The 25,482-nt window shown below is 40.1% G+C and overlaps 2 protein-coding genes and 1 pseudogene across 2 annotated transcripts; 1 reads left to right on the top strand and 2 right to left on the bottom strand.

The window, feature by feature from the left end:
* The window catches only part of LOC147347353 (BOLA class I histocompatibility antigen, alpha chain BL3-7-like), a 109,950-nt pseudogene that overhangs the window by 59,310 nt on the left and 25,158 nt on the right, over positions 1-25,482 (top strand).
* LOC147347356 (olfactory receptor 2B8-like) lies at positions 1,782-8,419 on the bottom strand. Its single transcript, XM_086369831.1, has one exon. The coding sequence runs from the start codon at positions 4,768-4,770 to the stop codon at positions 3,832-3,834; it is 939 nt and encodes a 312-aa protein (XP_086225957.1). The 5' UTR covers positions 4,771-8,419; the 3' UTR covers positions 1,782-3,831.
* On the bottom strand, positions 18,954-21,117 carry LOC147347355 (olfactory receptor 2B8-like). The gene has a single exon (XM_086369830.1). It carries the CDS (start codon positions 21,101-21,103, stop codon positions 20,165-20,167), a length of 939 nt encoding a protein of 312 aa, XP_086225956.1. The 5' UTR covers positions 21,104-21,117; the 3' UTR covers positions 18,954-20,164.

Below are 25,482 nucleotides of genomic sequence, written 5' to 3'. Positions count from 1 at the left end.
CTCATTGAGTGGATGCATCATTAAGAAACTTTCCAAAGAGAATCTTGGGAGACTATTGAACAATCCTCAAATGCATGAAATAAGGACTGAAAAATATTTAGTAAGCACTACTTATGACCAGCTAACACAAAATCAGGACTGGGCTCCTGAGAAAGGTTTTGACAACTAACAGTGACATTCCATTGATCCTGAGTATCCCCAATAAATTAATCACTGGAAATGCCTAGGACGCTTCAGTGAGACTAAAGCTACAGGTACAGCAACAGCTACCCTGGTGGCTCAGAGGGTAAAATATCTGCTTGCAATGCAAGATACCCAGGTTCAACCCCCAAGGAAAATCCCTGGGTCAGAAAGATCCCCTGGAGAAATGGCAACCGAACCCAGTATTCTTGCCTGAGGAATGCCATGGACAGAGGAGCCTCATGGACTACACTCCATCAGGTCACAAAGAGCTGGACAGGATGGAGCGACTTTCACTTTTCACAACTGAAGAGTTTTACTCTCAAAAGAGGTTAAAATTATCCTTAGAAATGGTCACCCAATTAGAAGAATTTGCAGCTTCTAAACACATTGTGGATTTAATTCACTACAAAATGGTTAAAAGAATCCACCAAACAATATAAATCAGTAGAATAGATTGTTTAAAAGGAACATGAATACCCAATCCCTATAGCTGCCGCAGGGACACCTTCCCCTGAACCCTCTGATTCAGGAGACATACAACTTTTCATTTCTGCATTTACACAGAGCACCCCTTCCCAGGAAACCACGTCCACAAGACATTTCCACACACTGTGGTTCCCTGAGTCTGACATATCAAGTTGAACTATGCTACAATACTGAAAAGACGAAAGAAGCTCTCAGTCATAATACAAACAGGCATCAGAAAAGAGCACACCTACAGAGGAAAGAGTTGACAGAAAACTATAATCTGTTCTTCCGTCCTCAGTGACCCTGGTTAGAGCAGAACCCTGGGCAAACAAAGAGTTAACACTGAAATCTACTGACTAGGAGATAAATGAGGATATTACAGGGGTCACTATATGCTGATTACCATTCTACTCATATTTTTAGCAGGGTGGATAGGGTCTGTTTACAGTACACAGACTACAATTGTTCTAATGAATAAAAGTCCTAAATGCCAGAACACGACTACAAAGGTGAAGATATATCAGGTGAGAAACTCTCAAGCCCTCCTTTGCTCTCTTGTACGATACAAGTTAAACAAGTGAGAGTCCCTCATTTGTTTTATATATCCCATTTTAAAAACCTAAGTTCAGGAAGCAGAGTCTGACTGGTTTGGGGCCTCACAGACACTGCACATGTTGTTGCTCTTGTTTTGTATTATTTTCTAATTGTTGGTCAATCTGGTGCTGGTTAAGAACTGTGCTTCATGGGAGTCTGACTGACACTTCAGGCTTCCAAGGTGGCACCTTACCTGAGCACACTGTGTTCACCTTGTGTTCCTCAGAAGGCAAAAATGATGAAAGATTATGACTTGCTGTTGGGCGTATTGACAGTTCTGAACTCCAGATGGGATCAAATAATTTAGCCAAAGCCTGGATACACCCAGTGCAGCCATTTCACAGATATTAAGAATTCAAAAGGAGGGAATTCCTCAGCATTCCAGGGTATAGGCTCCATGCTTCTCCTGCAGGGGCCATGGGTTCAATTCCTGTTCTGGGAACTAAAGAGGGAAAGCTTGGAAAGGTAGATATCATTTGAAAAAATTATAAAACAGAACTGAACTTTGGGTACATGGTATTTTTTAAGTGATCTTTTTTTTTTTTTTTTTTTTAGTGCAGCCTCGGATCTAGATAACTTTTCTTATCTGTAATTTATTCTGAAGTAATATACACATCCAAATGACACTCAAGCATTTGCTTAAAACAAATAAATCTGTTTGGTGGCAGTCCTTAGGAGCAGACAAGTAGCTACTCACTCAGGAAAATAGGCTTTGTGACTTTATGTGACCTTGAAGGTTTCTGCACCAAAGAAAGTATCACTGAGGACTATTTGGGCATAACTATCAAGACCTGATTGAGTAATAAGGAGAGGCGGAAATTTCTCACCATTCAGAGTACAGAGCCCTCCAAACTGCTTTTTATCAGGTATATGTTCAGCATTACTGTGGGGTCAAAATCCTTAACTCAAGGGTGAAGAGTGTGGTGTGTTAGGAATATAGATAGAATCTTGACCCTGTATATAATTTACCCACACTGCCATATCCAGCTTGCAAGACCACTTCTCAGGCAAATTGGCTGAGAGGGTTCAAGGCCCAGGAGGATGGTTAGCTGCTAGGAGAGGGAACTGTGTGATAGTTGTCATGCTTTTGTCTCCACTGAGAGACACAAATGCACTTACTTGCCTAGTGGTACTTGCTGGGGAAATCTACCAAAAATCATAAATATTTCTGTGATGATCGCACAGTCAAAGCTTTAACCTCCAGAGAGAACATACACTGTTCATGACGCTTAACTTACACACACAAAAAAACAGAATCTATACCTGAAAATAAATATATGCTGTAAACTGAACTTGAGTGGGGATCTAAGAGCTAGAATGTCAGATTAATTTTCTATGGAATGTTTATTTTGTTACTCATAATTCAGAACTCTGTGACAGTTATTTCACAATTACACAGCTACTACTAAAGCTTAGTCATGTATTTTTAAATTAATAGACACAATATTTGTTTTTTCAATTTCCTTCTGATGAGTCTGAGGACATCTCCACAAAACATGGGATTTCCTGGGAATCAGGGGCCATTTCCAATAGCTTTGTACTTCACTAAATCTGAAATTCATAGGAAGTTTGGCAGAGGAGAGATTCTAAGGTCTTAACCAATTGATGCCTAAATCAAAGACTTTATAAAGTGGCACGACGAGAATAATCTAAACATATTTTACCCTTTGAAACTTTTGCTGCGTCACAGTAGGTAAAATGTGTAGAATACGTAATAGAACTTGGGTCATATGCTGCTCAGATATAATGCCCTCGAAAATTCCTCATTTAGAAATCTCATTTAACAGAGGAATTAGGTGGTTCACAAAATTAAAGTAACCAACTTTGTGCCTCACATCAGTGTTTTTCTCCTGCTGTGAACAAAAATACATGTAAGAACTACCTGGTGTTGTTACCAACGAAGGGCTACCAGTGTCACTGCCAGCAGTGCATCATACCCTTCGCTCAGTGAGTCCTAGCACGGCCTTCTCTGAAATGATCCTACACAATATGGCGGCTGCACTGCTGAGGTTACAGTTGCACCTGATGTCTGAATGGCTTTACCAAAATTAATACAGCAAGATTTTCTTTGAGATTCAACTTTATTTTCCCCACAAGTGCTCCATCTACATCAGTGAAAAACATCTGATCAAACCATCAAACTATGGAATTTTCGTAGAGACATGATCCAAATAAGAGAATGAATGGTATCTTCTAGTAACTCCTAGAAAATATTATTAATAATATTCCTTACAGTGTTTCAGTGGCTTTATGTTCTTATTTGGGCTTCATGTAATATAGACGCATGTCTTTTTGCAAATAGATGTGGAACAATGTACCCAAATGGGAGTGCAAATAAAAATCCTTGGAGCTGTTAAAACAATAACTACAAAACAGATGCTGTCAGAACACTGAATCAGCATCTCTGGAAGTTGAAAAGAATACATGAACTTAGAATCTGAACACTCACTTTTCAACGGGAATGAAAGGAACAAATTCCCTTCAGAAATGTCAGAGGGAATTTTAGATGACTTATGCGGGACACACAGATACATCTAAAGAGCACTGGCGTTCAAGGTCCTTCCATTAAACTGTCCTCCTCAGCCATCATCTGGAGTCAGAGTCCTTCCAAAGCAGCTTCTTCATCGCTCCCTTCACATCCCTGTTCCTCAGCGTATATATGAGGGGGTTGGTCATGGGGATAATGACAGTGTAGAAGAGAGACATGAACTTGTCCTGATCCTGGGAGTTCTTGCTGCTGGGCTGATAATATACATAGATGGCTGTGCCAAAGAACAGGGAGACCACCGTGAGGTGGGATCCACACGTGCCAAATGCTTTTCTCTGCCCTGCAGCGGACTTTATTCTTAAGACCGCCCTGACAATCCGACCATAGGAGAACACAATCAATGCAACAGGTGTGAGAAGAATGATGACACTGGCAAAGAAGCTCGCATACACATTCATAGTGGTGTCAACACAGACAAGTTTGAGAAATGGAGGGATCTCACAAAAGAAGTGGGCTAATTTATTTCTTCCACAACGAGGTAAAAGGAAGACAAGCGCTGTCTGCAATAAGGAGTTGGCAAAACCAGTGACCCATGAAGCAGAAGCCATCAGGGCACACAGACGGGGGTGCATGATTACTGTATAGTGAAGGGGCCTGCAAACAGCTGCATAGCGGTCAAATGCCATAACTCCTAGGAGAATACATTCTGTACATCCCAACGCCAGAGAGATGTACATTTGAACTACACAGCCACCAAAGGAGATGGATTTGTCTGCTCCACTGAGATTAAATAGGAACTGGGGAACAATGCTGGTGGTGTAGCACATGTCCAGAAAGCTCAGGTTAGAGAGGAAAAAGTACATCGGGGTGTGAAGACATGCGTCCAAGTAGGACAATGCAATGATGGTTGTGTTTCCCAGCAAAGTGAAGATGTAGAAGATCAAAAGGACCACAAAGAGGATGAGCTCAAGTTGAAGCCTGTCAGAGAAGCCCAGTAAGATAAATCCAGTGAAAGAACTTTCATTTTTCTGTTCCATCCTTTGCTAGCACATGGCTCCTGTCAAATCAAGCATTTAGCAATTTATTAAAGGTATCTTCCAAAAAAGTGCAGGGATAAAGAGAAAAATTTGTCATGTCCAAAGACATGGTCATGTGATTTATATGCAACTATTTGAATAAATGATGTACCTATTGAAATTGAGCTCTATACTATCACAAAAAGTTATATAGAGAGTTATATATTGATAATTAATATAAGAAAATAATAAATAATAATAATAAAATCAAATAATGAACCTTGGTTTGCACCAATCATACATATAAAGTGCCTTTTTCAGATTGAGTTTAATAGGATTATAGGATGATCATTATATATGTACATTTTAGAGAAAGTGGGAATGAGGGAAATCAAGGGAGAGTGATCAGAAAGAGTAAGAAAGATGTAGACAAAGGAAGAAAGTTTATTTTAAATATGTATCTCATAATTCTACATAACTGGATATGCACATACATCACATGTAATAGGGGCTTCCCTTGTGGCTTAGCTGGTAAAGAATCTGCCTGCAATGCAGGAGACCTGGGTTCTATCCCTGGGTTGGGAAGATCCTCAGGAGAATGGAAAGGCTAACCAATCCACTATTATGGCCTGGACAATTCCATGGAATATATAGTCCATGGGGTCGCAAAGAGTCAGACAGGACTGAATGATTTTCACTTCACATGGAATAGAATAATACAAAATAATCTCTAAAATGCATTCACATATAGAAATTTATGAGCTAGAATGTACTTGTACAAAGGATTATATTACATTCAAAGTATCACAATGATACTGCCTCATGTAAACATTTGGGCAGAATAGTTAGTCGACTCCTACTACAGGATATTAGTGAATGCTATATCCTGGTCTTTTTGTATAGTACTAAAAAGTAAATTGCTCAGAGCCTGAAAAATCACCTTCAATTATACTGCTTAACTCTTGCCCTTAAGATACCTAAAATTACTATACCAATATAACAAGAACTCCAAAAATATATTCACTGTGCATAGTCAGTTCATGGGCTTTCCTCTTGGCTCAGTGGTAAAGAACCGCCTGCCAATGCAGGAGACGCAGGAAACATGGATTCAATCCCTGGATCGGGATGATACCTTGAAGAAGAAAATGGCAATCCACTTCAGTACAGAAAATCCTGGTGGGATAGCGTCCATGGGGTCGCAAAGAGCTGGACATGACTTAACAACTAAACAACAGAAGTAGTCAGTTCACAGTAGAAGTTCAAAATCCAGTGAGCTGCACTTACATTTTCTTTCTGTTGATTTCATTTTCACATATTACCAACAACTAAAATGCCTGGAATTCCTATAGGAGACAGGATTATTCACTATCAACATTTGAATGGCAATGAAGAACATATAAATGAGGAAGAAATGGATCAATCACAATCTCAGAAATAACACTTCTAATCAGTATGAAAAAGGGTTTGGCCAGGTTGGGGAGAAGAGGCTGAAATGGGGATTTCTTTGCTGTTTATTGAGTGAATGTCCTCAAGACAAAGAGAATCAGGGAAAAACAACAGAGCAGACAAATGTGCTAAGCAAGGATTGATCTCAAATGGAATAGCATGAACGTGATCCCATAGAAAGCTGGAAAAGGACTCTCCAAATAGAACTATCTGCTGGTAAAAATATTCTGTCTTCACTTACACGATCAATGCTACCTGAGCATTTCAGGTGGGGCAGATAAAAAACTGAATTTTAAATTTCACTTTAACTCAGGTAAATTTAAATACCTAATCATTTAAATGAGTCTAGTTACTACTATACAGAATAACAAGCTGTGGAGCATGCATTGTGTCAGATGCAGTCCCACCTTGACAAAAAGGCAGCCTTTTATATACCCCACGAGTCTGTCGTTGACTGCAAGCTGCCCCAAACACATTCAGGAGACCTCCTGGCAATGTGGCTCCGATTCAACTGATGGCAATTTTCTGAAGAAGGAAAGAGCTCTGAAGCTATCAGTCAATACTCGTGACAAATACGGTGTGGACTGGTGCACCAGCTAATAGAAAACATCTGAGCTGACACTGGAAGCATTCATACAAAATGTAGAGTCCATTCATAAGTGTGTGCAAGGACGGACGGACAGTCACCAGTGTACATTACACAGCACCTTGTCATTTGCCTAATTTACCGATAAATTAAACATTCAGATCACCTTTTCTGACCCACTTTTCTCCTCTCAAATTGGTATTTCTCTTCAATTGAAGAATGATCATTTTTCATTACCAATAAATTAAAAAATGCATTGACACAATAACCACGAAATGGACATTCATTGTTGTAACTGCAAAACTAGCATGTGGAAAAGTAAACATGTTCATTTCTTTAAGAAAATGAACATTTTAAAACAACAGACATTGACAATACACTTTAAGAAACATTCTGTAATTTCACAGAAAATAGGGAGCTGAGGAAAAAATAAAAGTGTATAGTCTAATATTTTCACATTCACATATATGCTATTATTCAATTACTGAAGGACATGTTTTATTACAGCCAAAAATCTTGTATTTAAATTTTTCCATATATACATACTGAGACATAATGAATATACTACAATAGGATGAAATGTCTAAGAACAAAATGTTGGCCTCCATAAGGAACAGTTAAGTTCTTAAAGTTGGTGAATTTTTATAGGAATTTCTGTTTCATTTGCCAACTGACATGTACGTTACTCAATGTAACCTTTAAAGAACACTTGCAACTGAAAACAAGCTAACTTACCAATTCCTAAAGTGCTACAGAGATCAAGTTCCAGTTCTCTCAGTTTTATTCACCTTATGTGAGTGTACTAAGCTCATTCTCTACTTCATTTCCAAGTTCCTGCCTTTAACACAGTACTGGACATAGGAAAGTGGGTATGTAGACTAAGGACACAGGTTGTATGAAATGAGTACATAAGTTGACTCTACCAGCATTGGAATATCCTTAAGTTTTCCTTAAGCAAGAAGATGCTTTCTCTTGATAACTTCAAATACCTTCACAGGGTACTGAAGATCAGCATTCTGTCTAGCTGGTAGGATGACATAGGAAGCCAATTTCAAACTCTCAGGATTCCTTCTGAATATAATGCCTTGGCTCTGTGACAGAGAGCTCATTATGAAAGCATGAGATTGGTATGAAATGGCAGTAAAACTGGTCTGGTGAAAACTGTTTACGTGGCTGAAGTCTCTGAGGAATGGATGTCCTGTACTGTTAATTAGCTGATGTCACTTTGCTGCCCAGAGATGACAATCCTCGGGGAAAATGAATATCAAAGAGAATCCAAGAGAATACCTAATCTGCCTCTTTTGTAACTCCTCATAAATGACAGAGGTCAGATAACTCCCTAGACTTTGCAGTTATCTTAGCTCTCCTCTTTTAATGGCTTAGGTATTTTACTATTTTTTCACACAATTGCAAAAAAAAAAAAAAAAACTGCATATATAAATAAGAACTCGTTCAGTTACTTAACTTTAAATATAAGTTAATTTTCACCTAATGTTCATAATTTTCACCTAAAATTCACATAATATTCATTTTAAAATTCTTTTTTCTTTGTTTTATAATTAATTTTTTTTATTTTTAATTGAAGGAGAATTGCTTTACAGTATTGTGTTGGCTTCTGCCAAACATCATACAAATCAGCCATAGGTATAACTATGTCCCTTCCCTCTTGTGCCTCCCTCCACATCCTACTCCTCTAGGTTGTACAGAGCCCCTGTTTGAGTCCCTGAGTCATACAGCAAATTATAACCAACTTCTAAGAGATCACAGAGTTAAAGTTTAGGCAGATTCTAAACTTTAAGATGATATATTAAATGGCAAAACCCACATTTTACTCCCAAACTTCTAACGTGGCTAAGGAAAAATATCAAGTCTTCTACCATTGTTCAATTGCTATCAGAGAGTTGCAATAACTTACTTAACCAAACAGAAAAACTATTGACTTTTTAAATGGAACTTCCATGGTTTTCTACAGTTCAGCTCATCTTTCCATTTACGATGCACATGATTGAGTTAATTAAGATAGCTATAATTGCTCAAGTAAATTGAAAGAAACTTGAAGGGTATTGTGTGTTTTGAAGTTTGAAGATCAATCAATTTCAAAACAACTTATACCCTTGACTATACAAGGAAAAGGCAGGAATACTTAACATCTGTCTATGGAAGGCTTTGGCCTAACCATCAAATGCAGCTTCAAAAAATGTAAAATCTCTTTTCCCCACTAGAATACATTTTTTTTTAAATTCCAGTAACACTTTATTTATGGACACTGAAATTTGAATTTGATATCATTTTCAGGTGTCACAAAATATTCTTACTCTTTAATTTTTGACTATTTAAAACGTAAAACCATTCTTAGCTCACAGGCAGTACAAAAGCAGGCAGTGGGCTGGATGTAACCTGCAGGCCAACACCTGCTCTAGGGTCTCCTCCGGGTCCTCAGAGTTGATCTCTGCATCCTCTGTACCCAGGTGGTGATGAAGGATCTTGTAGGAGATTTTAGGGGCCAGTTGTGCTCCCACACCACCCTTCCCCCATTTCCTTGACCAGAATTAGTTACAGGCCCTACTGGGATATAAGAGGTCTAGAAAGTACAGCCTCCTATATGCCCAAGAAGAAAATGAAATGGTGTGGGGAAGAAACGGCAACATATTTGCCATCAAATAATTTTTCTATATTTTCCATTCTTCTTGCCTTTCTTTAAAATATTTCTCACTTTCCTTTTCCCTTCCCCAGCCAGGTGGTTCATCATTTCATACTGTTTCAGTATGACCTTTCTTTAAATATTTCTTCAAATATTTCTTTTTTATCTTGAAGCTTTTCTTGACTCATCTAACCAAAAATAATATCTTTCCTTTGAAGCATCAAAGAACTTCTCTCATCATTTACTTTACCTAACATGGTGAATACTTGTGAACTTTTCTTCTTCCCATCGCTAGGTTATAAGATCCTTGAGGGTTGTGTTAGTGTTAGTCGCTCAGTTGTGTCCAACTCTTTGCGACCCCATGGACTGCAGGCCACCAGGCTCCTCTGTCCATGGAATTCTCTAGGCAAGAATACTGGAATGGGTGACCATATCCTTCTCCAAGGGATCTTCCCAACCCAGGGATTGAACCCTGGTCTCCTGCATTGCAGGCAGATTCTTTAACATCTGAATCATCACGGAAGCCCTGAGGGTTGGTACTACACCGATTTTGAATTACAGTTTTCTTGAAATGAAACTCATATGTGATGAAATTGACCCATTTAAAGAGTACAATTCAACATAAAATGGTACAGCTGCTATGAAAAACAGTATGGCAGTTCCTTCAAAAATTAAAAATAAAATTATCATACAATCCAACAATTCCACTTCTGGGCATATCCAAAAGAACTGAAAGCAAGAACTCAAACAGATATTTGTCCACTCATGTACATAGCAGAATTATTCCCAATAGTGGCATAATGGCAACCCAAATGTCCATTGACAGATGAATGGACAAACAAAATGTGCTACATATATATATATATATATATATATATATATATATATATATATATATATATATTCAAAGGGATAATATTCAGCCTTAAAAGGTGGGGAATTCTGACACATACTACATGAATAAACCTGAGGCTCCTCTGCTAAGTGAAATGAGCTAGTCACAAAAGGACAAATACTATTTGATTCCACTTATATGAGGTATCTAGAGTACTCACAATTATAGAGTATAGAATGATGATTGCCAGGGAGAGAAATGGGGAGTTCTGGTTTAATGAGCACAGTTTCAGTTACAGGATGGGAAAAGTTCTAGAGATAGATGGTGCGAGATGGTGCTGGTTACACAGCTTTGTGAATGTGCCTAATGCCACTGAACTGTACACATAAAAATGGTTATGATGTTAAGTTTTATGGTATATGTATCTTATCATAAAACGTTTTTAAAATACGTAGTAACAATGTCACCAAAAAAGGAGCACACTTAAGTTGTTTTTAGATATTTGTAAAGTTGTCCAACCATTGCCACAATTTTATTTTACTTTTTTAGACTTAAAAAAAATTTTTTTTTTAGTTTTTTGGCTGTGCCCCATGGCCTGTGGGATCTTAGTTCCCCAACCAGGGATTGAACCCATGCCCCCTGCATCAGAAGTGTGCAGTCTTAACCACTGGATTGCCACGGAAGTATGCCACAAACAATTTTAGAACCTTTTCATCACCCTAAAAAGAAAACCTGTACCCATTAGCAGTCATTCCTCATTGCCCTTCCTCCCAGCTCCTGGCAACTACTAATCAATTTTCTGTCTCTATTGATTTCCCTATTGTGAACATTTCATACAAATGGAATCATATAACATGTAACTTTTTGTGTCCAACTTTAACTTAGCATAATGTTTTTTAAAGCCCATCCACACTATCGGATGTATCATTTACTTTTACAGCTGAGTGATTTTTCCGAAGGAGAGATATACTGTCTATGCATGCTCAGTCGTATCCAATTTTTTTGGACCCTATGGACTGTAGCCCTCCAGGCTCCTCTGTCCATGGGATTCTCCAGGCAAGAATACTGCAGTGGGTTGTCATGCCCTTCTCCATGGGCGTCTTCCTGACCTAGGGGTCCAACCTGTGTCTCCTGCCTTTGCAGGTGGATTCTTTACCACTGAAACCACCTGAGTAGCCCCAGAAAGAGATGCTGCTGCTGCTAAGTCGCTTCAGTCGTGTCCGACTCTGTGCGACCCCATAGACAGCAGCCCACCAGGCTCCTCTGTCCCTGGGATTCTCCAGGCAAGAACACTGGAGTGGGTTGCCGTTTCCTTCTCCATAGAATACATTTTGTTTCAGAATAATAGACCACTGCTAGTTAGTAGTATAAGCTATCTAAGAGAAAGCTATTTAGGTTTGAAGCATCTTGGTTTTCATATGTTATTAGTCAGAAAAGCACAGAGAACTTCAATAATTAACTTAAATTTTATAGCCAGCCATTTTCCATATAAGCATAAATTCATTTTTTAATAACATTCTACCCATAGAGAGAAACTATCTCTTCTTTAAAATAGTCTTAATTAGAATCTTCTCAGTAATCTTGCCACTATTTAAATCCCAACATAATATTTATAAGGAGGCTTAGGAAAGACCAATATGGCATAGGGTGTCCAGAGATGGAGAGAATCTGCTGCTGCTGCTAAGTCGCTTCAGTCGTGTCCGACTCTGTGAGACCCCATAGATGGCAACCCACCAGGCTCCCCTGTCCCTCGGATTCTCCAGGCAAGAACACTAGAGTGGGCTGCCATTTCCTTCTCCAATGCATGAAAGTGAAAAGTGAAAGTGAAGTCACTCAGTCATGTCCAGTTGTTTGCAACCCCATGGACTGCAGCCTACGAGGCTCCTCTGTCCATGGGATTTTCCAAGCAAGAGTACTGGAGTAGGGTGCCATTGCCTTCTCCAGGAGAGAATCATAGACCTGCTATTAACACTTCTTCCTGGTTCACTCTTGCTGCTGCAACTATTAATTGGCAAAATAATGTTGGATAATAATTTGATATTATCTAGGAATGCTAACTTGAAATTGCATGCTTTTTTTCCTATGCTATTTTTCAAAATTCTTGTTTTATATTGAAATATAATACAACAAAAGCAAGATGTATTTTTTTAAAAGTCTATGAATGAGGATTCAGCAAAATAAAATCATTATTAAAGACCCTGTTAAGAGGATAATAAGATAAGCTACAAACTGGAAGAAAATATTTTCAAACTGCTTATCATAGAAAATACTCATATCTAGAATGTACAAAGAACTCAAAACTCTACAATAAGAAAATAACTCAATTAAAACACATTCAAGCAGATAACTCGCCAATGTAAATAAACAGATGGTAAAGATATCTTTATGAAACATGAAAACATGTTTAGCATCACCAATTTACAGCAAAATGCAGACTAAGACCATGAAGACATATCACCACCCACCTACTAGAACAAAAATGAAAAATATAGGAACAATAACAAATGTTGGAGAGATTGTGGAAAACTTGAATCACTCATACATTACTAATGAGCATATAAAATGATGCAGTTACTTGATAAAAGACTTGGCTGTTTCTTTAAAAACTGAACATGTACTTGCCATACAGCCCAGTAATTATGCTCTTGGGCATTTATGGCAAAGAAACAAAAATTTATTCCACACAAAAACCTGTGCACAATTATTCATAGCAGCTTTATCTGTAACAGGAAAAAGCTGAAAACAATTAAAATATTCTAAACAAATACTGGTACATCCATACCGTGGAATACTACTTGGCAATAAAAAAGAATAAACTATTGATACACACAACATCTTAGATGAATCTCAAGGGTATTATGTTGAATGAAAATAAGTCTATGTTAATAGGCAAAATATGATCTCATCTATATAACACCTATGAAATAACAAAACAATAGAGACAGAGACCATATTAGTACTGCTCAGGAGTTAGGGATGGTTTTACAGGGAGGGGGTGCTTCCCTAATAGCTCAGTTGGTAAAGAATCTACCTGCAATGCAGAGGACCCTGGTTCAATTCCTGGGTTGGGAAGAATCCCTTGGAGAAGAGAAAGGCTACCCACTCCAGTATTCCAGCCTAGAGAATTCCATGGACTGTATAGAGCTGGGGATCTAAAGAGTTAGATGCGACTGAACAACTTTCATTTTAAGGGGAAGGGAGGGACTAGAAGTGACTATAAAAGGGTATCACAAGGGAGATGTGTGTGGTGATGGGATAAATCCATATCTTGATTGTGATGGTAGCTACAGGAATTTACACGGGGAAAAATTTACATAGACCTAAACACACACATTGTATGTATGTCAGTTTCCTAGTTTTTAAATTGTATAATGGCTGTGTAATGGGATTCACTGGTAGTTCAGCTGGTAAAGAATCCACCTGCAAAGCAGGAGACTCCAGATCAATTCCTGAGTTGGGAAGATCCCCTGGAGAAGGGACAGGCTACCCACTCCAGTAATCTTGGGCTTCCCTGGTGGCTCAGAGGGTAAACAATCTGCCTGCAGTGCAGGAGACCTCAGTTTGATCACAGGGTTGGGAAGACTCCCTGGAAGAGGGCATGGAAACCACTCCAGTATTCTTGCCTAGAGAATCCCCATGGACAGAGGTTCCTGGCGGGCTACAGTCCATGGGGTTGCAAAGAGTCAGACATGACTGAGCAACTAAGCACAGCACAGCATAGTTATATAACATAAAATCACTGGGAGAAAATAGATCAAATTTTCAAGACTTCTCTCTACTAACTTTGGACTTTCCCGTCAATCTGTAATTATTTCAAAATGAAAAGTCTAAAAATAAAAAAGACTTGAATAGAACAAGAACTAGAGAATGAGAAAAAGAGGGACAGACAGAGACACAAAGCAACAAGAATGGCAAAGAGAGAGAGAATGAGAGAGGAAACTGCTCAAAGCGGGAGAAGATTCCTGTTCATTCATGACATACTGGTTCCAGATCTCCTCTCCTCCCATGGGCACAATAAATCTACAGTTTTACACAGAACAACTTCAAAAAGAAATGCAGAAACTGGCTGGGTGAATCCTATACACAAGGTGAATAACAAAAACCCCACACTAAAATCATTAGAAGATAAAAAAATAAATAAATCATTAGAAGAGGCAGAGACAATATCTCTACGTAAACCCCATCCTTGGAGCCACAATATACAATCAGGAGGGAAGTCATCACTGCCAGTTTCTCCCAGGGAAACAAAGTGTCCCACACTTGGCACCTTATCTTTGAAGACTTCCACCTAAGACATGACCTCCAAAACATAGAGCTCTGAAAGCCAAAGAAGATTGTGTCCATGAAATCCATGAGGCTACAAAGAACTGAGAAACAGTTCTTAACAGGCTCACCCAGACTCACTGTGGCTGTCTCTCCACGGAACAGTACAGAGACACAGACTGAAACCTCCAGCTTGTCCCTGAAAGAAGCCTATTTCCTTATGTGAAAAGCTAAGACTTCTAACATATATCTCGGGGTCAACTGCAATCCTCACCAAACACCCGAGAAGCCAACAGGTGCCGTCATCGTGCTCTCCCTCTGTCCCGCCCCAGGTCACCATTGTCTGTAAAGGAGTTTGTGCACCTGTGTGGCCGCCCAGGTTTTGTGGCTGCTGCCAGAGGACACACTCTTATCGTGTAGCCCAGGCCCCCTCGAGGGCTTGCGTTCCTGGGTCCAACAGGACAGTAGCAAATTAAGGAAAGGCTCCTAACTGGCTGCCTGTGCCCCTCCTGCCACACACACACACTTAGGGCTCAATATGGAAGGACAGACAGAAACTCGCGTTTCCCACTCTTCTCCTGAAACAGGTGAGATGTAACAAGCAGGAAGGCCAGGGGTCTCCAAACGGAGGAAATAGGCTGCAAGTGCCAGACATTTTTTCTCTCTCCCTTAAGAGGCAGGACTTCCCTGGTGGCTCCGACTGTAAAGCCTCTGCCTACAATGCAGGAGACCCGGGTTCAATCTCTGGGTCAGGAAGATCTCCTGGAGAAGGAAATGGCAACCCACTCCAGTATTCTTGCCTGGAAAATCCCATGGAAGGAGGAGCCTGGTAGGGCTACAGTCCATGGCGTCGCAAAGAGTCGGACGCAAGTGAGTAACTTCACTTTTAAAAGCAAAAATAAACAAATGGGACCTAATTAAACTTAAAAGCTTCTGCACAACAAAGGAAACTATAAGCAAGGTGAAAAGACAGCCTTCAGAATGGGAGAAAATAATAGCAAATGAAGTAACTGACAAACAACTAATCTCAAAAATATACAAGCAACTCCTACAGCTCAATTCCAGAAAAATAAATAACCCAATCAAAAAATGGGCCAAAGAACTAAATAGACATTTCTCCAAAGAAGACATACAGATGGCTAACAAACACATGAAAAGATGCTTAACATCACTCATTATCAGAGAAATGCAAATCAAAACCACTATGAGGTACCGTTTCACACCAGTCAGAATGGCTGCGATCCAAAAGTCTACAAGCAATAAATGCTGGAGAGGGTGTGGAGAAAAGGGAATCCTCTTACACTGTTGGTGGGAATGCAAACTAGTACAGCCACTATGGAGAACAGTGTGGAGATTCCTTAAAAAACTGGAAATAGAACTGCCTTATGATCCAGCAATCCCACTGCTGGGCATACACACTGAGGAAACCAGAAGGGAAAGAGACACGTGTACCCCAATGTTCATTGCAGCACTGTTTATAATAGCCAGGACATGGAAGCAACCTAGATGTCCATCAGCAGATGAATGGATAGGAAAGCTGTGGTACATATACACAATGGAGTATTACTCAGCCATTAAAAAGAATACATTTGAATCAGTTCTAATGAGGTGGATGAAACTGGAGCCTATTATACAGAGTGAAGTAAGCCAAAAAGAAAAACACCAATACAGTATACTAACGCATATATATGGAATTTAGAAAGCTGGTAACAATAACGCTGTATACGAGACAGCAAAAGAGACACTGATGTATAGACCAGTCTTTTGGACTCTCTGGGAGAGGGAGAGGGTGGGATGATTTGGAAGAATGGCATTGAAATACGTATAATATCATATATGAAACGAGTCGCCAGTCCAGGTTCGATGCACGATACTGGATGCTTGGGGCTGGTGCACTGGGACGACCCAGAGGGAGGGTATGGGGAGGGAGGAGGGAGGAGGGAGGAGGGTTCAGGATGGGGAACACATGAATACCTGTGGCGAATTCATTTCGATATTTGGCAAAACCAATACAATATTGTAAAGTTTAAAAATAAAATAAAATTTAAAAAAAAAAGAAAGAAAGAAACTTTAACAGAACCAAATCATAAAAAAAATAAATAAATAAATAAAAGGCAGGAGGAAACAAACTACAAGTGTCAGACTTTTTTCTCTTAAAATTCTCTGTTGCCATGATGACACCTCTTCCACCTGAACTTAACTTTTCTCAAACCTTGAGCTAACCAATGCATTTTTCTTATGGAAATGTTTTTCTTAAGCTATGTTAATGAAGCCATGTATTTGCTTTGCAATTTGCCTTTCTTCAAAATGGTTCCACCTAAGACTAACTTTTGGCTGATAATCGCTCAACAAACCAGTATTCATGTCAATCGTTTTATGGCTGAGGGATGACACACCTCCTGTCATCCTATCTCAAAAATGCATATTGTGGGAGAGGGGCCTGGTGAAACTCTGTCAGCCTTCAGGTGTCTCTCTTATCCGATTAATAGCTTTCTAACAGACATAAAACACAGAGCTAAAGACTAGCAGGGGGGCCCTCTCTGTCCCCATTCTGATGTCTATCTCAAAAGTTTTCTGTCTCCCTTGTTATACTTTAATCAAACTCTGCTATACAGAAGCTCTTGAGTGATCAAGCCCGGTCCCTGGTCCCGAGGTTAAATCTTCTTCTTCGGAGATCATGAATCTGACATCATTCACTGTAAGCTATCAGCAGTATACTTACATATTTGAAAAGTTATTCCCTGATGGTTCAGCTTCCAATCAGCCTCCATCTAGATGCTGACTGAGATCCTCTGCTTTAGAACATTAAGAGATCTTGACAACCCTTCAAATGCTAGGAGCCACTAAGAATAAGGTGGAGCAGAAATACTCCACAATTGTTGACAAACTACACCCCTGCCTGAGAGAGAGCAGGGAACAGGGACAGCAGAGGACAGAGAAACACTCTTCTTTAAGCCACTGGATTTTCAGGGTCTTTCTTATAGCAGCTTAGGCTTTAATTCAACTAATAGAATTTTCCTCTCACATCTCTGGATTTTCCTCCCAATCTCATGAAGAGTCTTAAAATTCTCTATTACCCAATCATTAACTGTTGAGCTGCCTCAAACCTTGGTCTTCAGTCTTCTTTCTCTAAAATCTCTCCTCATGTAATGTCCTTCATTCTTTTGGTTCCCAGGAGTAATGACCATTAGCAGTTGCCAGAAAATAAAATAGAATCTGGATAATAAACTCTAACCTTTTTTTTGTCTTTTCCTTGGTGCTTAGTCTTGTTTCACTTTCTCATAGGGTACCTGGTACAGAGGCATCGTGCCCCAAACTTCAGCTCAGGGGACTGTGTGCTGAAGTGCTGCGAATGACAAATTCTAGATGGCGGCAGCAGGCCGTGTGCAGAGACACTGCACCTGGCACTGGGGTGTGGAGCCACAGGCAGGGCAGCGGCGCCTGCCCAGGGAGAACCCGGCCACCCACTTCACAATAAGATACCCCAATCACGCAACCTGCGGATGGGCTGTCCAGCAGAGGGCATACTCTAGATGGTGAGCTCCCATGTCTCCATTTTACAACTAAAGGATAAAACTTCCCTTTGCTTCTACTTTTTTAAAGTATTTATTTATTTTTCTGTATTTATTTGGCTGTGCCACGTGTTAGTTGAGGCAAGCAGGACCTAGTTGCCCAAGCAAGGATCAAACCCAGGTCCCCTGCACTGGGAGTGCAGAGTCTTAGCCACTGGGTCCCCAGGGAAGTTCCTTCCTTTACTCCTGATCTGAACTCCATCTTGTTCTATTGGCAAGATCAACACCCAGCAGAAGGACCATTTTTAGGGCCCAACTTCAAAGCATTGGTAACAGTTGCAAATATCTTTGACAAAGTTTGTATTTATGAGCCAGATGATTTTTATAGGCCCCCAGACTCTATGTCATAGCTTAGGCCTTCCCAGAAAAAGGAACTTGAAACAAGGATTTGTGAACAAGCACTTAATGGAGAATGAGATACAGCATCAGGAGTGAAAGAAAGGAAACAGAAGAGGAAGAAAAGTGGGCTTATCAAGGATACATTATCAAATTTGCTGTTAGTATGGAGTACCTGGGTGCTCAATCACATTTGTCCCCCTAAAGCATGTCCCAGGAGACATCCAACAGATCCCCAGCCCAGGAGAAGAAAGGAAAAATAATCTGCTCATCAGCTCCCATTTTCCATTAGTCAAATCTTCACTCTGAATCTGAGCAGTTCCATGTAGGGCCCTTGCTGGTGACAGACCCCTCTGTGTCCCCACTTACTGACTTGTTCTCTTTGTTTCATAATGTTTGGCCTTGATGCATGGCATGCGGATCTAGTCTCCTGATCAGGGATGGAACCCCCGACCTCTGCAGTGAAAGCGAGGACTCTTAACCACCTGGCCAACAGGAAAGACCTCCCACTGATTGGACTTTTTCTTTTGTTTTTGCTGTGCTCGGTCTTTGTTGTGGCTCTTCCTTGCTCCATGCAGGCTTTCTCTAGCTGCAGTGCAAGGGCTTCTCATTGCTGTGGCTTCTCTTGTTGGGGACCACGGGCTCTAGGGCATGCCGGCTTCAGTAGTTGTGGCTCATGGGATCTAGAGAGCTGGCTGGGTAGCTGTGGCACATGGCCTTAGTTGCTCTTCATCATATAGGAACTCCCTGGACCAGGAATGTAACTTGTGTTTGCTGCATTGGCAGCAGGATTCTACCACTAGACCACCAGGGAAGGCCCTACTTATTGTTGACTGGGAAAGAGAAAATTGACTGTGACCTCCTAGACCCTCCAAGTGGAACAAAGAACAGACCCTAACAGTTACTATTTATGAAGGTAAACATTGCACAGAGAGAGACAGGACAGTCAAGCAGGAGAGTAGCCATAATTTGAACAATTAATGGGTCACAAGAACTTGGAAATCGGCCTTCACCATATGAACATTCCAGGCCATCCTACTGGAAGACAAGACACCACATCAAGGAGATGGAAACCATGCCAACTGGGACAGTCTTGGATCAGGAAGCCCTAAGTCAACCCAGAAGCTAACTGCTGGCATTTGAGTGAGTCCAGCCAAGACCTGAAGAATTGTCTAGCTAAGCTTAGCCCAAATTGCCAATGCACATAATTGTGGAATAAATTAATGGTTGGTGTTTTAAGCAACTTAATTTTTGAAGTGATTTGTTATATAGGAAAAGCTCATCAATTGTAGGTGCCAATTTACCTGTTGGCATCAGAATACATGTGTTGTAGAAGTAGCAATTTTTAGGAAATGATAAAATGTTAATATTCCTTACAGTGTTTCAGTGGTTTCCTGTTCTTATTTTGGCTATGTTTTCATGTAATAATTTCACATATCTTTTTGCAAATAGATGATGAATAATGTACCTAAAAGGGAGTGCAAACAAGAAAAATCCTTGGAACTTTAAAAACAATAACCTCAAAACAGATGCTGTCAGAACACTGAATCAGCATCACTGGAAGTTGAAATGAGTACATGAACTTAGAATTTAAACACTCACTTTTCAAAAGGAATGAAGGAAACAAATTCCCTTCAAAGTTGCCAAAGGAATCTTAGATGGCTCATGGGGCACACATATATATCTGAGTAGTTCTGCCGTTCAAAGTCCTTCCATTAAACTGTCCCCCTCAGCCATCATCTGGAGTCAGGGTCCTTCCAAAGCACCTTCTTCATCGCTCCCTTCACATCCCTGTTCCTCAGCGTATATATGAGGGGGTTGGTCATGGGGATAATGACAGTGTAGAAGAGAGACATGAACTTTTCCTGATCCTGGTTGTCGCTGCTACTGGGCTGAAAATACACATAGATGGCTGTGCCAAAGAACAGGGAAACCACTGTGAAGTGGGATCCACACGTGCCAAATGCTTTTCTCCGGCCTGTAGTGGACTTTATTCTTAACACGGCCCTGACAATCCGACCATAGGAGAACATGATTAATGAAACAGGTGTGAGAAGAATGATGATACTGGCAAAAAAGGTTGCATACACATTCATGGTGGTGTCAACACAGGCAAGTTTGAGAAAAGGAGGGATCTCACAAAAGAAGTGGGCTAATTTATTTCTCCCACAAAGTGGTAAAAGGAAGATGAGCACTGTCTGCAATAAGGAGATAGCAAAACCAGTGACCCACGAAGCAGAAGCCATCAGGGCACACAGACGGGGGTGCATGATTACTGTGTAGTGAAGGGGCCTGCAAACAGCTGCATAGCGGTCAAATGCCATAACTCCTAGGAGAATACATTCTGTACATCCCAATGCCAGAGAGATATACATTTGAACTACACAGCCACCAAAGGAGATGGATTTGTCTTCTCCACTGAGATTAAATAGGAACTGGGGAACAATGCTGGTGGTGTAGCACATGTCCAGAAAGCTCAGGTTAGAGAGGAAAAAGTACATCGGGGTGTGAAGACGTGGGTCCAAGTAGGACAATGCAATGATGGTTGTGTTTCCCAGCAAAGTGAAGACGTAGAAGATCAAAAGGACCACAAAGAGGACTAGTTCAAGTTGAGGCCTGTCAGAGAAACCTAGTAGGATAAACCCAGTGAAAGAACTTCCATTTTTCTGTTCCATCCTTTGCTAGCACAGGGCTCCTGTCAAACCAAGCATTTAGCAATTTATAAAAGGTATCTTCCAAAAAAGAGCAGGGTTAAAGAGGAAAATCTATCATGTTCAAATGCTTGGCCATGGCATTTTATATACAACTATTTGAATAAATGATGTACTCATTGAAATTGATATATCTTTAATCAATTAGTTCTATACTATTCACAAAATGTTATATATTGATATTCAATACAAGAAAATAAAATAATAAGATCAAATAATGCATCTTAGTTTGCATCAACCATAGATATAATATGTCTTTTCTGATTGAGATTAATAGGATTGAATTATGATCATTATATATGTAAATTTTAGAGAAAGTAGGAATGAGGGAAAATCAAGGCAGAGTGATTAGAAAGAGTAAGAAAGATGTAGACAGAGGAAGAAAGTTTATTTTAAATATGTATCTCATTATTCTACATAACTGTATGTGTACATACCTCACTTGTAACTGAATAATAGAAAATAATCTCTAAAATGCATTCAGATATAGAAATTTATGAGCTAGAACATATTTATACAAAGGATTGTGTTATATTCAAAGTATCACTAATAGTGCTTCATGCAAACATTTTGACAAAATTTTTATCTCTCTAATCCTAATATTTGTGAATGCTATACACCAATCTTTTTGTATAGTAGTAAAAAATAAAATGTTGAGAGTTTGAAAAATCACCATTCAATTACAGTGCTTAACGCTTGCCCTTGAGATAACTAAAATTATGACACCAATTTAATAAGAACTCCAAAACTTTATTCACTGTGCATAGTCAGTTCATGAGCTTCCCTGATGACTCACCAGTAAAGAACCTGCAGGAGATGCAGGAAATGCTGGTTCAGTCCCTGTTTTGGGAAGATACACTGGAGAAGAAAATGGCAACCCACTCTAGTACAGAGAAGCTGGTGGGCTATAGTCCATAGAGTCGTAAAGAGTCAGACATGACGTAGTGACTAAACCACAAAAATAGTCAGCTCACAGCAGAAGTTCAAAATCCAGTGACCTGAACTTACCTCTTCTTTCTGCTGATTTCATTTTCCTATGTTACCAGCAACTAAAACACCTGGAATTCCTAAAGAAGATATGATTAGTCACTATCAACATTTTAATCAAGATAAATATTTTCAAAAGATATCCAACTGTGTAATCTGCACAAAGTATAATGCTTTACAACACTCCTTATGATAAATAATTAAATAGATGCTATGCTATGCTATGCTGTCACTTCAGTCGTGTCCAACTCTGTGTGACCCCATAGACGGTAGCCTACCAGGCTCCCCCGTCCCTTGGATTCTCCAGGCAAGAACACTGGAGTGGGTTGCCATTTCCTTCTCCAATGCATCAAAGTGAAAAGTGAAAGTGAAGTCGCTCAGTCGTGTCTGACTCTTAGCGACCCCATGGACTGCAGCCTACCAGGCTCCTGTGTCCATGGGATTTTTCAGGCAAGAGTACTGGAGTGGGGTGCCATAAATACATACAAACACAGATGCACTGTCAATGCAGTGACAGGTCGAAGATAGATAATACTAAAAGTATTGGTAATACAAGAGAAGAAATAAAGAAAAGCACATTTTGGTGTTATACACATCTAAGAACATTCATTTACATTAAGTTAATATGTGAACTGTGAACGTCCTGATGTTCAAGCTGGTTTTAGAAAAGGCAGAGGAACCAGAGATCAATTTGCTAACATCCGATGGATCATAGAAAAAACAAGAGAGTTCCAGAAAAACATCTATTTCTGCTTTATTGACTATGCCAAAGCCTTTGACTGTGTGGCTCACAATAAACTGTGGAAAATTCTGAAAGAGATGGGAATACCAGACCACCTGACCTGCCTCTTGAGAATTTGTATGCAGGTCAGGAAGCAACAGTTAGAACTGGACATGGAACAACAGACTGGTTCCAAATAGGAAAAGGAGTACATCAAGGCTGTATATTGTCACCCTGCTTATTTAACTTATATGCAGAGTACATCATGAGAAATGCTGGACTGGAAGAAACACAAGCTGGAATCAAGATTGCCGGGAGAAATATCAATAACCTCAGATATGCAGATGACACCACCCTTATGGCAGAAAGTGAAGAGGAACTAAAAGCCTCTTGATGAAAGTGAAAGTGGAGAGTGAAAAAGTTGGCTTAAAGCTCAACATTCAGAAAACGAAGATCATGGCATCCGGTCCCATCACTTCATGGGAAATAGATGGGGAAACAGTGGAAACAGTGTCAGACTTTATTTTTCTGGGCTCCAAAATCACTGCAGATGGTGATTGCAGCCATGAAATTAAAAGACGCTTACTCCTTGGAAGGAAAGTTATGACCAACATAGATAGCATATTCAAAAGCAGAGACATTACTTTGCCAACAAAGGTTTGTCTAGTCAAGGCTAGGGTTTTTCCAGTGGCCATGTATGGATGTGAGAGTTGGACTGTGAAGAAAGCTGAGCACCGAAGAATTGATGCTTTTGAGCTGTGGTGTTGGAGAAGACTCTTGAGAGTCCCTTGGACTGCAAGGAGATCCAGCCAGTCCATTCTGAAGGAGATCAGCCCTGGGATTTCTTTGGAAGGAATGATGCTAAAGCTGAAACTCCAGTACTTTGGCCACCTCATGCGAAGAGTTGACTCATTGGAAAAGACTCTGATGCTGGGAGGGATTGGGGGCAGGAGGAAATGGGGATGACAGAAGATAAGATGGCTGGATGGCATCACTGAGTTGATGGACGTGAGTCTGGGTGAACTCCGGGAGTTGGTGATGGACAGGGAGGCCTGGCGTGCTGCAATTCACGGGGTCACAAAGAGTCGGACACGACTGAGAGACTGATCTGATCTGATCTGAATTTTACATATGCACCTTTCTGGGAGCTATCTTAAAACATTACTTACACCAAACTGAACACAATACCAGCTCTAAGGTTAACTGACTATCATATTCATCCAACTACTTATTACTGCATAAACATGATCATTGGGATTCGCTGGTGGCTCAGATGGTAAAGAGTCTACCTGCAATGCAGGAGACCTCAGTTTGATCCCTGGGTCGGTAAAATCCCCTGGAGAAAGAAATGGCAACCCACTCCAGTATTCTTGCCTAGAAAATCCCATGGATGGAGGAGCTTGGTGGGCTACAGTCCAAAGGGTTGAAAAGAGTTGGACACAACTGACTGACTTCACTTTCATTTTTCATGATCATCCATTAACTTAAGCAGCATAAGAAAGTATATAATTCAGTTCTATTGTATTCAAATGATTAGGTACCTAGTACATTTTTAATTCTTCTAAGGCTTTCAAAATTTGAATCGGAATTGGGTGTAGACCCACTGCTGTGTGAAAGAAACTGATACAAAATTGTCATAAAAGAAATGTTAATAAAAACTGAGTAAAGGGAAAAGTGTGAAAGTGTTAGTCAGTCATGTCCAACTCTTTGTGACCCCATGCACTGTAGCCCTCCAGGTTCCTCTATCCATGGGATTCTCCAGGCAAGAATACTGGAGTGGGTTGCTGTGCCCACCTCCACGGGATCATCGCAACCCTGGAATCAAACCCACATTTCTTATATCTCCTGCATTGGTGGGCTGGTTCTTTACCACTAGTGCCACCTGGGAATCACACCAGAGATCAAATTGCCATTATTAGTTGGATCATAAAAAAAGCAAATAAGTAAGTAAGTAAATAAATTCACTCAGTCATGTCTGACTCTTTAAAACCCCATGGACTGTAGCCTACCATGCTCCTCTGTCCATGGGATTTTCCAGGCAAGACTACTGGAGCGGGTTGCCATTTCCTTCTCCAAAGGATCTTCTCAACTCAGGGATTGAACCTGGGTCTCCCGCATTGTAGGCAGACGCTTTACCATCTGAGCCACCAGGGAAGTCAAAAAAAAAAAAGGCAAGGGAATTCCCCAAAAAATCTACTTCTGCTTCAATGACGACATTAAAGCCTTTGACTGTGGGACCACAACAAACTGTGGAAAATCCTTAAAGAGATGGGAATACCAGACCACCTAACCTGTCTCCTGTGAAACCCATATGCAGGTCAAGATGCAACAGTTAGAACCATACATGGAACAGTAGACTGCTTCAAAAGTGGGAAAGGAGTACATTCATGACTGTGTATTGTCATCCTGCTTATTTAACTTATATACAGAGTACATCATGTGAAATGCCAGTCTGAATGACTCACAAGCTGGAATCAAGATTGCTGGGAGAAATATAGACAACCTCAGATATGCAAATGATACCACCCTGATGGCAGAAAGTGAAGAGGAACTAAAGAGCCTCTTGATGAAGGTGAAAGAGAAGAGTGAAATGGCTGGCTTAAAACTTAACATTCAAAAAACTTAAGATCATGGC

This window comes from Bos grunniens, chromosome 23, assembly GCF_055505025.1.
Source record: "Bos grunniens cultivar Pamir isolate PY7600 chromosome 23, Bosgru_T2T1.0, whole genome shotgun sequence".
NCBI classification, from domain to species: domain Eukaryota; kingdom Metazoa; phylum Chordata; class Mammalia; order Artiodactyla; family Bovidae; genus Bos; species Bos grunniens.
Note: the sequence above shows the minus strand (reverse complement) of the source record. Positions and strands in the feature narration are given on the sequence as shown.

Coding starts and splice junctions, on each gene's coding strand:
- LOC147347356 (XM_086369831.1), bottom strand. CDS start 4,770: ATGGAACAGAAAAATGAAAGTTCTTTCACTGGATTTATCTTACTGGGC.
- LOC147347355 (XM_086369830.1), bottom strand. CDS start 21,103: ATGGAACAGAAAAATGGAAGTTCTTTCACTGGGTTTATCCTACTAGGT.